This window comes from Plodia interpunctella, chromosome 14 (genome assembly GCF_027563975.2).
Source record: "Plodia interpunctella isolate USDA-ARS_2022_Savannah chromosome 14, ilPloInte3.2, whole genome shotgun sequence".
NCBI classification, from domain to species: domain Eukaryota; kingdom Metazoa; phylum Arthropoda; class Insecta; order Lepidoptera; family Pyralidae; genus Plodia; species Plodia interpunctella.
The window spans coordinates 8,199,731-8,212,014 of record NC_071307.1 but is presented as its reverse complement, the minus strand read 5'-3'; the positions used below and the strand labels follow the sequence as shown (position 1 = coordinate 8,212,014).

The following is a 12,284-nucleotide window of genomic DNA, read 5'->3' as shown; positions in this document are numbered from 1 at the left end:
AGATTGTGACAAAAGATTTTTTTATTGGTAAACCAATAAGTATATGGAATCGGAGAGACGAAGATTCATTATGAATCGTGAAAACGTGCGATTCATAATGAATCTTCGAAAGCCGAACTTAAACCACGATCCGGTCTTGCTTATAACAACAATGCATTGCAATGCAAACTAAAAGTATATTTCAAATTTCAGATGTTGGGAGTTTGACAAAAACTTTCCAGATTTGACCCACCACAAAAGCATGTAAAGGTGCACCTTACCTTAGCATAGGACCCTCGTCCGATGACCCTGATGAGCTCGAAGTCCTCTAGAGAGTACTGCCGCTGCGAGCCCGGCTCTAGGTCCTCGGGGCGCAGCGCGGGCGCCGGCGCCGGCGGCGGCTCCGCCAGCGACGGCTCGGGCTCCGCTCGTGACCTACAATATACAATTTATAACTTAAAGAAGTATGATATGTTTTATTGAGTGTGTCAGATTTTGTTCAAGTCGCCTAAAGGTATTCGACATGGCTTTTACATATCGCCATCTAGTGACAAGTAGTCCCAGACACACTAAATAGCCAACCAGTGTACAACGTAGATCACGATATTTGAAGGTTATTTTCCAAGGAGTTTTCTTTATCGGAAGCAAGTGGTGACACATAAATACAATGTCATGACAAGGAAAAGTCAATTTGTAATGTAATAATTAATATGAAATAAATCGTGTGCTACTGCATTCTCAGAAATATACATTTTGAGAGCTTTTCATACAGCAAACCTGTCTTTTCTGTATCTTTAAGCTGACATTTATAGGATTCCACGGTAACAATCTGCATTGTTTTGTTCAGATACATCAACCCTAGCAAACTTGTCAATATGATTGTTGCTTTTGTCTGTCCCTGCATCTGTTATTTCTGGCGTTCCCTAGGGTTCTCACCTAGGACCGTCGTTGTACATTTTTTGTGATTATCTTTTTATTTTGTGTATTCCTTACCTGACTGAAGAGGCTCGACCCAGCGTGCTCTCCCCATTGGCGTCTTCCTTCACTTCCACCGGGTCCACGTGTTCGTTGGAGCACGGCTTCTGCACCAATTTGTGACATTTCTTATGCACCAGTAACTTGCATTGTATGCACTTGAAACCTTGCCGCCCCAGTCCCCATATGCGGTCTTGGCAGAAGGCACAGAAGGCGCGCTGTAATAAAATGAAAAGAGTTTATGTCACGAATTATTTTCTTACTATATGAAACAAAAGTCGCAACAAAAGTTTTGATTTTATATATTTCTTCCCAATCATTTCTTTCCTCACTATGGCATAAAAACAAAAATTCTAAACAGAACATTTTATTCATATTTTTTTAATAAGTAATATATATTAGGGTTCCGTTCAAATCTATAATTTTGACAAAAGTTTTAACTATTTTATTTTTACACAAACTGCTAAACTGGCTTCAAATATGTTTAATTATAGTAGTATTTTAGTTCCAAAACGAGTTCCGTGGTTTAAATTAAAATTTAAAAATGGAACGTCGTGAAGTTAGACATGAAGACTCACTCTATTGAACCGTTTGGCCTGGAAAATGTGTCCGTTCACCCGGTACAGCTTCCGCCACCGCCGCGCGCCGCGTCTGTATATGCTCCCTGGAAACAAACACGCTAAATTGAGTACTCTACTTACTGTAGTAAATTTTGAGAAATAGCTAAGCACTATATTAAAGAAGTATCTATAATTTAAAATTTGAACAAATTTTGCTATAACTTATGAAAGTAAGCGAGTATTTATAAATATTTATTCCCTTAATTGCATATTTTTATGTACCTAACATTTATTCATGGTTTCAGAATAGAAATTGAAAAGAACTAAAAACTTTTATAAAATATACAACTCTGATTCATGTCATTTAGCTTAAATCTTGTCTGACATCTGTTTTATACGTTATCTAGTCAAATTTGGTTAAAACATTTTTTAAAATATTTCCAGCCAGTAATATTGTTATTCTTATTTTGAAGACGCCGCACGATGTCGGATGTAAATATTCGATTCGACCTACATAAGTTCAACACACCACATGGATCTATCGATGTTTCACCTGTCACCTGTCGATCTTTACGATCGAAAATCACGCGCGCTATCGACTGTCGATGGTTTATCGGAATTGGGTCAGACACTCTTTCCACCGAATTCATCAATCCTAACACGCAAGCAATGAACTACACTTCAAAGTGCAGAATTAAATGCTTAGAAGTTAGTCGATAAAAAAACAAGAAAACCAACTCGATTCAATTCGGTTTTCCGTATCGATTTAACTACTTTTTGACGTTGCAAAAACCACTTGAGACAATATCATGAGTTTTTAATGAACATTATAGAAATAATGGTTTGAATGAACTTTTTATTGTACAATATTATATTAATAATATGACAATATTATATTAATAATATTGTATTAATAAATATATTAATTGTTTTGCTTACTTACATGCGTGAAAGACATTTTATGTGAGGAAATTTAATAATTATTTAACTTTAAAATAATTTTGTCAAAATTTAACTCAAAACATATTAATTTATAAACTACACATATCCAGAGGAAGTCGCGGGCAGCCACTAGATCGATATATAAATACAAAATCACCTGTAAATAATTTGGCCAGGCCCACAGCGCAAGACATTTGTACTCATGTCAGCTGTTTGGGCGCGCCGAGCGATACTGTGCTCTTTATCGATATTATCTTATCGATATTGAGAATTTCTGAATCAGTATCGTTTGAGGATTAAAATACGGAATCGCGTATTACTGGCCAGTTTTAATCTATTTTTTTTTTTATTGAAGAGAGCTTAATGGCTCCCTGGTATTTTTATTATTTTTATTTTCACTGTTAGGTTGGCAGTCAGTTTTTATCGTTATATGAAATATGGGAAGCGTGTTACTGGCCGGTTGATTGAAATGTATTTATTTTATTGAGAAGATTTCACAGATGCGTATTTATTATTATCATGTTGTTTAATCAATTTAAAATACCTACATTGAATTTACGTAAATGTAATTGAATCACTCCCAGATTATTTAGATTTATAAAAAAAATGAAAATATTTGATAAAAAGTTGAGTTGAAATTTTCCATGCCACTTTAGTTTCCATGACAATGCACCCAAGATCGGCTCCCAACGAGGGAATTCCGCAACGGTTGCACGCAATGAAATTTCACTGACGACAAAGGTTATGTCAATTTTTTTTTGTAAAAAATATAATTACTTAGTCGTATATCCCATCAAAACTCGACTAAACCACACAAACGCATTGTTCCCTTCGCTCGTGCGCTTGGGATTACCGCATAACAAATTTAAAAGCCCGAACTTCAAGTCTGATTTCGATTAAAAATCCTGAGATTTTTTTGATTTATGAATTTTGAAAGAAATTAAGTAACTGTAAAATTTGCCTTAGCCATAAAAAAACACAGAATACTCACTGTCCTCGCCCGCACAGGGCATGCCAGGCGCCGCGGGGACATTCGGGAATACTGAAACAAACGAACAGACATATTAATGCCAAATTACTAATAATGATCATATTGTCTTATTAAACTGAAACGCGTATGCGCAAGTTAAAGGTATCTAGTCTTTTAGTTACTCATAATAAAGTTAATATTCTAAAGTGCGACTGTGACAAAATGTACTTTAACAGGGCAAACCTATTCCAAGATTTACACTGACTTAAAAATATATGTTTTTTATAGGTTTTTGTAGGTTTCTTTCGTACATATTGTTCAGAAATTAGACCTTCACAGGTACTTTTTCATGTCAAATTTTAAATCATTCTTTATGATTTAAAATTTGACATGAAAACATTACTGTAGGCCTACCATCAACTTTTACAGAACAATTCCAATGCAACTCAGTTCAATTTAGGTACTTAAAATGCAAATCGCATCCATACAAAAAATTAAGTCGATGGTACGAATTTGCGATGCAGTTCAGTTTAGGTCGTAAAGTGGATCGCGTTAAGAGATGATGGTAAGCCCCCTGGTCTCTAACATTACATATTAAGGTACATAGAGACTAAGAACTTTAGCTCTACAACTTTTGTGTAAACATAATAAATACAAAAAAATCCTTTTTTTAGTTTTAATTTCGTATCTATAAAACGTTAACTCTATGTTTGATTGCGCTACATAACGCTACTGTACTATCTCGTGTTGCTGGGCTATTACATAGAGTTCAGATGTGTAGAATCGCAAATTAGATTGTATTTTTTTTATATGAAAATACGAATCACGAAATCGTAGAATAATAGTTGCTCGTTTTGATGTACCCAAGTAGTCTTTAGAAGGTTTTGCGTGCCAGTGACCACTGAAATTTGAGAACAATCAACGCTGGTACGAAATGGCGAAAGAAATTTAAACAGTGATGGATGGTCCCTGAGATGTCAAAGGGCTTACTAAGTATAGTTTTTTTGTATAATGCAGAACAGAAACTTAATCTAGGCGTTATTCCAAACATATTTTCAAGTTACAGATACCAAATAACAAAATGTTACGTTGAAATATTCCCACTTTATATATTGCGGGTATTAAACGCAAACGTATCTTTTATACCAAGCTCTGTGACCACGGGTCGTTGTAACACGACAAGAAACGTTCGTACTTAAAAGGTACGTGCGTGTTTAATACTCGTAATAAGAAATTTTAATAAAGAAAACGCGAAAGTTTAAAATTAGTTATATTTAATAAATAAGATAATATAACAGGTATCTTCAGTCCACACCCACATTTATTTTAGTATTAAAAAAATCAATTTTATCCATCGATTCATTTTATTTGTATTAAGTAAATTCACGCTGCTCAAGCCCCCTTAACCCTTATACCTTTGTAACGCCACGCATTATGACCTCTTTAGTCATATCGCGTGCGCGCTGGCATGATTTTTATTTCTTTCAGTCTAAATTCAAAATTTTAAATTATTGTTCCACTTGATATTTTGTAATCACATTTTGACTCATTCATTACCATAACGATATCGGTACGTACCACACGTACGCTGTATGTAAAAAAATATATAATAAAATATCTTAAATTATTTATAGACCCTTGAAGGGTAAGTGTTTTAATATGTTTCGGAAAAGTGTTCTAAATTTTACAGTGATTTAGTGCTATAGTTTATATATTTTTTTATTGATCACAGGTCTGTATTTTACTTATTAATTATACTATTATACAACTGTCTGCCTTTGCCTATTTCTACTCCAACCCTACCTGAGATTACCCTACCACCTAACACCTTTATTACACTCCACAACGAATGTGAGCATATTAAATTCAATCAAATAATTTAAATCTAAAACGTTGAACACTCGAGTTTGATTAACACGATAAACAATGCTAAGCCGGGAACGCTAAACAATCGACTGTCGAACTTCTCGATTCGATATGTGTTTGCATAAGCTTTATGTTGTGTGCCGGATGGACGAATGGTCCGGCTAAAATGTCCGGTTCGACTGGACTATTGGACATCAAAATGTCCGCTCATTGATATATTACTACATTTTAATAAAGTATAATATGTGACATTCATATACCAATATAAAAAAGTTAGGTTTAAGTAGTTCGTTAACTCTTGCATTAAGTAAACACATACAAAGAAGGCAGTAAAAAAGAGGCGCCCACAAAGGTGGACTTATCCCATAAAGAGATTTCTTCCAGTCAACCAAATATTTAAAAGGAAATAATTTGGAGCAAAAACTAAGGTAAATCAGAGCCGAATCTTGAACATTTTAAGTTTTATTTATGACACGGAACCCCGGACCCCTGGGCTTCAGCCTCGCAGCCATGAATGTGAGAATGAACACGACGAAAAGGGCGAAACGTAAATAACATAATAAGTAAAGATAGAAAAAAGAAACAAACCCGAAATCCAAATCAAATCAAAAATAAGTATTTATTTTTAATACATGATAAAAAAGTTACATTTAAAAGAATTTCTCCATTCCATATCTTCCCGTGGACGTCGTACGAGGCGAGTAAGGGACACAAAGGTGCGTCACAGCTCCGAATGGAACACGGCAAGAGAGAGACAGAGAGGAAAAAATAGTTTATTTTATTAGTTTTCATTGCTTTATATTTGTTTAGTTTAGTTTTGGTCATATTTGTGCATTTCTGGTGTTCGTAATCGAAAACTGGAGTTAGCAACAATGGGACCGTTTGCCAAACCTCGCCTATTTTTCGATTCGACGGCCATTGAGGTCGCGTCGAGTGTGTTCCACCATTTTTATTCGTTTTCCTGAACGAATAATGGTGGAACACAGATCAGATTAGGCAGCCCAAGCTACTTTCGGTAGAGTGATGCTTTATTAGAATATTCAAATTAATAGACTTATATTTACCATTATCAGAATTTGAGCATTTATAAGCATTGTCTTTTAATTATATGAAATTACTATTAAATTTATTATAAATTATTTTAAAAATTTAATTTCATTAATTACTACCTTTTGTTATGCATTTGCCAGTGTGAATTTTTCATATATGGCCTTCTAATTAATTAAACTATATGAGTACGAAATTTCAAGCATATTAAACACTTAATGCGTTAATAGGTAACAAAAAAACCTATATATTTTAAGGAGTTAAAATTAATATAGCAATAGCTCGTTATACACGTGTAATTTGACGACCTCGGTGGCGCAGTGGTAAAGTGCTTGCCTATGAACCGAGAGGTCCCGCTTTCCATCCCCGGTCGGGTCATGATGGAAAATGATCTTTTTCTAATCCGGGTCTTGGATGTTTATCTATAAATGTATATAAATATATGTTATAAAATATAGTATCGTTGAGTTAGAATCCCATAACATAAGTCTAGATTTATTTATTATTTATTTACTTTGGGGCTAGCTCAATCTGTGTGATTTTTCCTAATATATTTATTTATTTATTCATCTATTCTTTTTCAACCTACAACAGGATCCAAAGTTACCTATCAAAACCCTACAAATCCATAATCTATCAAGCTTGGTCTCCGCAGCTACTCTGTGCCATCGAACGAGAACCGTTCTGTCTATCGTTTTCATTCAGAGATTTGTATTGTAGACTTTTAATAAAACGTCGATATTGTTTTTCAGGTTTTTCTTGAGTATTGGACAGGATATTGCATTTTGGACCCCAAATCTTATTTTTATTCTGGTAGTTTCGGGAAAAGCTATTATTAACAGCCGAATATTGAACCGTTAAGTTAAACTCTTCGAGTATCTAACATAGTATATTATGTGTATAATTTTAGAAAGGGCTAAATGCGAAAGGCTCCCGTTCTCATCCTCACATATAAGCAGATGCATTATTGGCTGTTACACCCCGAACTCAAAAACAAAATTTTTAAATCGTACCCATATTTAGGTCACTAAATATGATTAAAATTTATATCAAACGTTATGAAAAGTTAATATGTGCTACAAATCCGATATAAACAGATATTTTATTCTAAAAATCGAAATCAAACCCAGGACTTAACTATTTTGCCACGATAACTTAAACGACTTAACATTAGCAAATAAACCCATACGATTTCATTATGAGCATACCACAAAGCTATCTACGAGAATTCGTAGCTCGTAGCAGATCTACGGAGTTTCGTAGAGGGTCTACGACGGAAATTCCTGTATTAAAGTTAAGCTGTAACCCGTAGTGACGTCACATCCGCGCAGTTAATACATCCGGCGACTGTTCAGAGTTCATTTCCCGTCGTTTTAAGGAATTTGAGGTTATTACAGTCATGTGGGACAATCTGGGAGAAAACAACCTAACTTATTAATTTTATATCTAATATTATATTTTTTATTAAACCTTTTTAGTTCCTCGTGTACTAAATATAACCGAAATCCATAAAGTACATTTTGTGTGATTAAGTAACAAACATACTCACACCCAAACTGACATTTATAATATACATATAAAGTAATGCATCACAAAAAGTTTGTAAGTTTATATTTAAGCAAAAAATAATCTTTGAAGCATCATTGAGAGAAAAAAAATACTTGGCCATTCAGGCCACTATGACTATATATATATAGTTAAATTATTTTTTTGTTTGTACTAACATAGTATACGCACCACTAACAAATGATGAGTCTTTGTTACTTAAATAAATAAAATTCATTCATTCATTCATTCATAAAATATCGCGCAACTGTCACAGACTGTCAAAACTAAAAAAAAAAAGGTTGCCCGCAAATATCCGTGTAAAAATAATCCTTTCACATTGCTAATAAACTCGAGGGGAAAATTGTATTTCAAAAACTGTTACCGCCAAATTATGTTAAGTATAAAATGAATATCAACACAGTATTTTTTTAAACTGGCCAGTGTGGCCGCCACGCGTTTGTAATTATAATGTAGTTAGTTTTAAAATTACATTTTCCAGTTTAGTTGCGAACGCGCAAAATTTATTTCTACTTTGTTTTTATTTTTCTATTTATAGAATGAAAATAGTTTATAGGCATGGGAATTATTTTTTTTTAAGTTAAATTTTGATTGTACTATGTCAATATTTCACCCAGTAGAACCTTAAATGGCATTTTTTGATGCAAATTTAGAAATTTGGCGCAAAATTAAGGGTAAAATATATATGTTTTAATACTTTTATTATGCCAGTATAACATGCATTGCAATAAATAGTAATAGGTAACTATTTAATTTTACTGGCTAGTTCGTTATAAATATAAAATTTTTTTTTGACATCACTATTATATTAGGCACCTGTGCTAAATTCGATAATCATGTATATTTAAAATTTTTATGAATCAATTCTTTATTCAGAAATTAGACCTTCATACGCCAATGTTCTGTTTTACTTTTCATGTAAATATTGTTTTAAGCAAGTGTGACTTTTATTTTAATATTAAAGCACCTAGTAAGTGTTTCTTCTACATATGAAGTTTGATTTTTCTTGTGATCTATAGAGATGGGCGTTTAAATGATAATCATATAACATAATACTATTATTTAATTTAAGCAACTATCTTTAACTGCTTACGCTTAAAATTTTAACACTCGAGCAATTTCAATTCGTTTGGAAATTTTAGTTCATTGAAATCATTAAAAAATTCGAAAATGTTAAAACTATCAGTAAATTAAATTCTGCTACAAATATGTTAGAACCACTACGTTTATTCAACGAGTTCAGGAAATAAGAACAGTAAATAAATCAATTCAAACTGTAAACGATAGAAAAATAAAACAAATCTCAGAGAAAAAAAAAGACAATAGAAAAATAAATAGCCAGTCGGAAATCTAGTTGTATAAAAAACAATAGGCTTAAAGCTAAGGCTTCTCTCGGGAAATCTTTCGCTGCCACGGCGACTGTTACAGCGAAAATTGACCCGAGTAATTTTCTCAAACTTTTGCTCATAGTTGACTTATTACATCACTGTTTTTTTTATATTCTCTCTCGCCTCCGCATGTTCTTTTCGTATACAGTTGCGGAGGCTGTGGAGCCGAGAAACTGCGAAAAAGTCAGCGTAAAAAGTAACCTTAAAATTTTGAAGATTCTGTTGTGATTTTGCAACCTGTCTACCTGACGTCAACCTTATTGATCTGCCTCGGCTGTCCCTTAGGCGCCTCGTACGACATCCACGGGAAGATATTGAGTGGTTCTATTGTAGGGGAACTATAACACGCCATTTTTTTATATATGTAAATCGTTCTTAATGACTGTTGTGTGCCAAAATAGATATATTTATCATGTCAATGTTGAATATCGGGATAAAAACCAGATATGCAAATTATAGGTTCCCAAATTAAATTCTTGCTATATATTAAATTTCATCAAAATCTGTCTAATGGATTTTTGAAAGAGTAACAAACATCGTCTATCGGAATTCGTAATTATCGAAATATTTCGTAATATAATTATAAACATGAATCTATTTAAAACATAATTTAAAAATGAAAATGGCCGTATTTATTTTATTTTTTTTTCTTTAACTTCTCACCTATATTCTTCTTCCCCAAATCAAAATCAAAATCAAAATCAAATCATTTATTCAGAAATTAGGCCTACACAGGCACTTTTTCACGTCATAATCTAAATTAAATGATGTTTATCAAAGCTACAAACTACTAGCATTTCGGAACGACCACTGCTGCATTCAAACAGTGTTGGTCCCTATTATGCCAGAAGGGCTTACCATTTTTTAAATATAAATTTATGTATAATTTTTTATCAGTAATATAACATGTAAGTACATAATAAAGTACATGGTCAAAAGGTATACTGAAACATATTATGATTGTGATCAAGTGCTGATGAAAGGAAAATATATATACTTATATATATATGTATAATTAACCAAACAAAAAAAAAAACTTTTAATAAAAGATCGAGCTGACCAGTTCCCCCGGCAGCACCCGTTCACGAGTTGACGCGTGAGTCAGCCATCGCGAAGCTCAACCACAATAGAGGGAACCTCCCGACCCGATCCACGCCGCTACCGGTTTGTTTTATAAAACTTCAGGCGAATGACTGTCGCCGACTAAGCAATCCCTCACGTAATACACTTACTTTCAAGAACAGAGTATCCGACTTCATGATAATTTATGTGTACGAAGGCAATTCGTTCCGTTCACGCCCGCCAGGTGGCGCCACATTTAATGCAATTGTTAACCAACTCTGACCCGTTGATATGAGGCAACTTGGTGACAGCTGGCGACTGTCAAAATGTCCAACTTATTTAATTTTGCCTAACTAGGTCACCTATGTATGTATTTGAGTTTTGCAAGTTTTTGGGTGTGATACCTAAAGATACCTTGTTCTGTGAGTTAGAGAGGGATAGAGCAATTTCTATTAAGCATCCAAGGCCCAGGTTAATCTGAAAAAGGTCATTTTCCATGTTGACCCGACCGGGGATCGAACAGAGACTTCCAGCGTAGCAGTCCGGCATGATTTATTTATTTATAAAGTCACTCACTGCACTAACAGTTGCCCAAGGCGTGCAGTCAGACAAAAATATACAATATACATTAATTATTATTATATGACAAATGATTTATACACGCACACAAAAATCGTCTCAAATTATCGTGGAATATATCCACGCAAGGTAGTTGAGCAGTCACGGCGTTGAGAAGCGATACGGCCCGGTTAGTGGCCATTAGGCCACAGAGGTCGTCAAAGCCCAGTTATTTATTTTAAATAAGATGTATGTATAGTGTGCATTACTATTTTAATTAAGAAGTTCACCAAATTTTAACCACTAAATTATGCACGTAAAATCACCACATATTGTGTGTACATTACATACAAGTTATTCGCGTTGAAATCAATACGAATCTCTGGCGCCGCACGCAATGAGACGTAGCGATACTCGATAACCCACTGAATATATTGTTCCCTTTCTTGTCGTACATTGTGCAAAGATATAAATATAACCTCTAATATCTTAACCAAAACGTTCGAATTTTAAACATCTTAATCTTTGACGTGTTTGTTTTAATGACTAGATGAATTTTTTGATACTACGCAAATATAAAACTCTTTTTATATTTGCGTAGTATTAAAAAATTCATCTAATATCAAATCATTTAGTCATTAATCGTTCAATCAATTAAATATTATTGTATCTATATATCAAATACCTTATGTACTCTTAATTACTATTTCTCGCCCACGACCGTGCAAAGTGGAGGAGAAAAAGTAGAAAAGCCGACCCTGGGCTCCGACGCTAAACGGCTGAGGAAGAAACCGGGAAAACGCTTAAATGAGAGAGATTTTCAATACTATTTCTTCATTTTGAGACTTAAATACCAATAAAATAATACATTGTGAACTAAAAACACAAAATACTAGGTTATGCCCGCGACTTTGCCCGCGTTAATTTTCCGGGTTGATAGGTACCCTATGTCCTTCTCCATACTTCAAACGCTATATACTTATATAATATGAAAATTTTCAAAAAGACTGGTTGAGTAGATAGAGTGTGAAGTGGTAACAATCAAATTTACTTTCGCATTTATAATATTGGTTAAGATAACATTCTAGACACGCACGCACATTATATATAGTCATAAGAAAGCCTGCCCGACGGCCACATTATGGCCCATAACCCCCATTGTTTCCATTCTTGCTGCCTCTAGAATCGTTCCGGTTATACGATTACTGATGTACGTGTTACTTGGATATCGGCCCGGTAATAAACCGGATACGCCTCGATTCCGATTACCGATACCGATTGTAGTGCCACAGACGGTAAATGTAATAATTTATAACAAGAGAAAGTATTAAGCATTGTACAAAGAGTATTTTACCTTAAATAATACTCTAA

General features: G+C 33.9%; 1 protein-coding gene across 2 annotated transcripts in view; it reads right to left on the bottom strand.

Moving 5' to 3' along the window:
• The window catches only part of LOC128675107 (atypical protein kinase C), a 182,766-nt gene that overhangs the window by 6,270 nt on the left and 164,212 nt on the right, over positions 1 to 12,284 (bottom strand). The window contains exons 3-6 of one of the 2 annotated variants that reach the window (XM_053754246.2): positions 3,448 to 3,498; positions 1,533 to 1,618; positions 973 to 1,172; positions 261 to 414 (exon numbers count right to left, since the gene is read on the bottom strand). In XM_053754246.2, the coding sequence (XP_053610221.1) occupies positions 261 to 414; positions 973 to 1,172; positions 1,533 to 1,618; positions 3,448 to 3,498 (491 nt within the window). Of the gene's footprint in view, positions 1 to 260; positions 415 to 972; positions 1,173 to 1,532; positions 1,619 to 2,613; positions 2,666 to 3,447; positions 3,499 to 12,284 lie in introns of those variants that run through there. The other variant, XM_053754252.1, reaches the window with a different exon arrangement.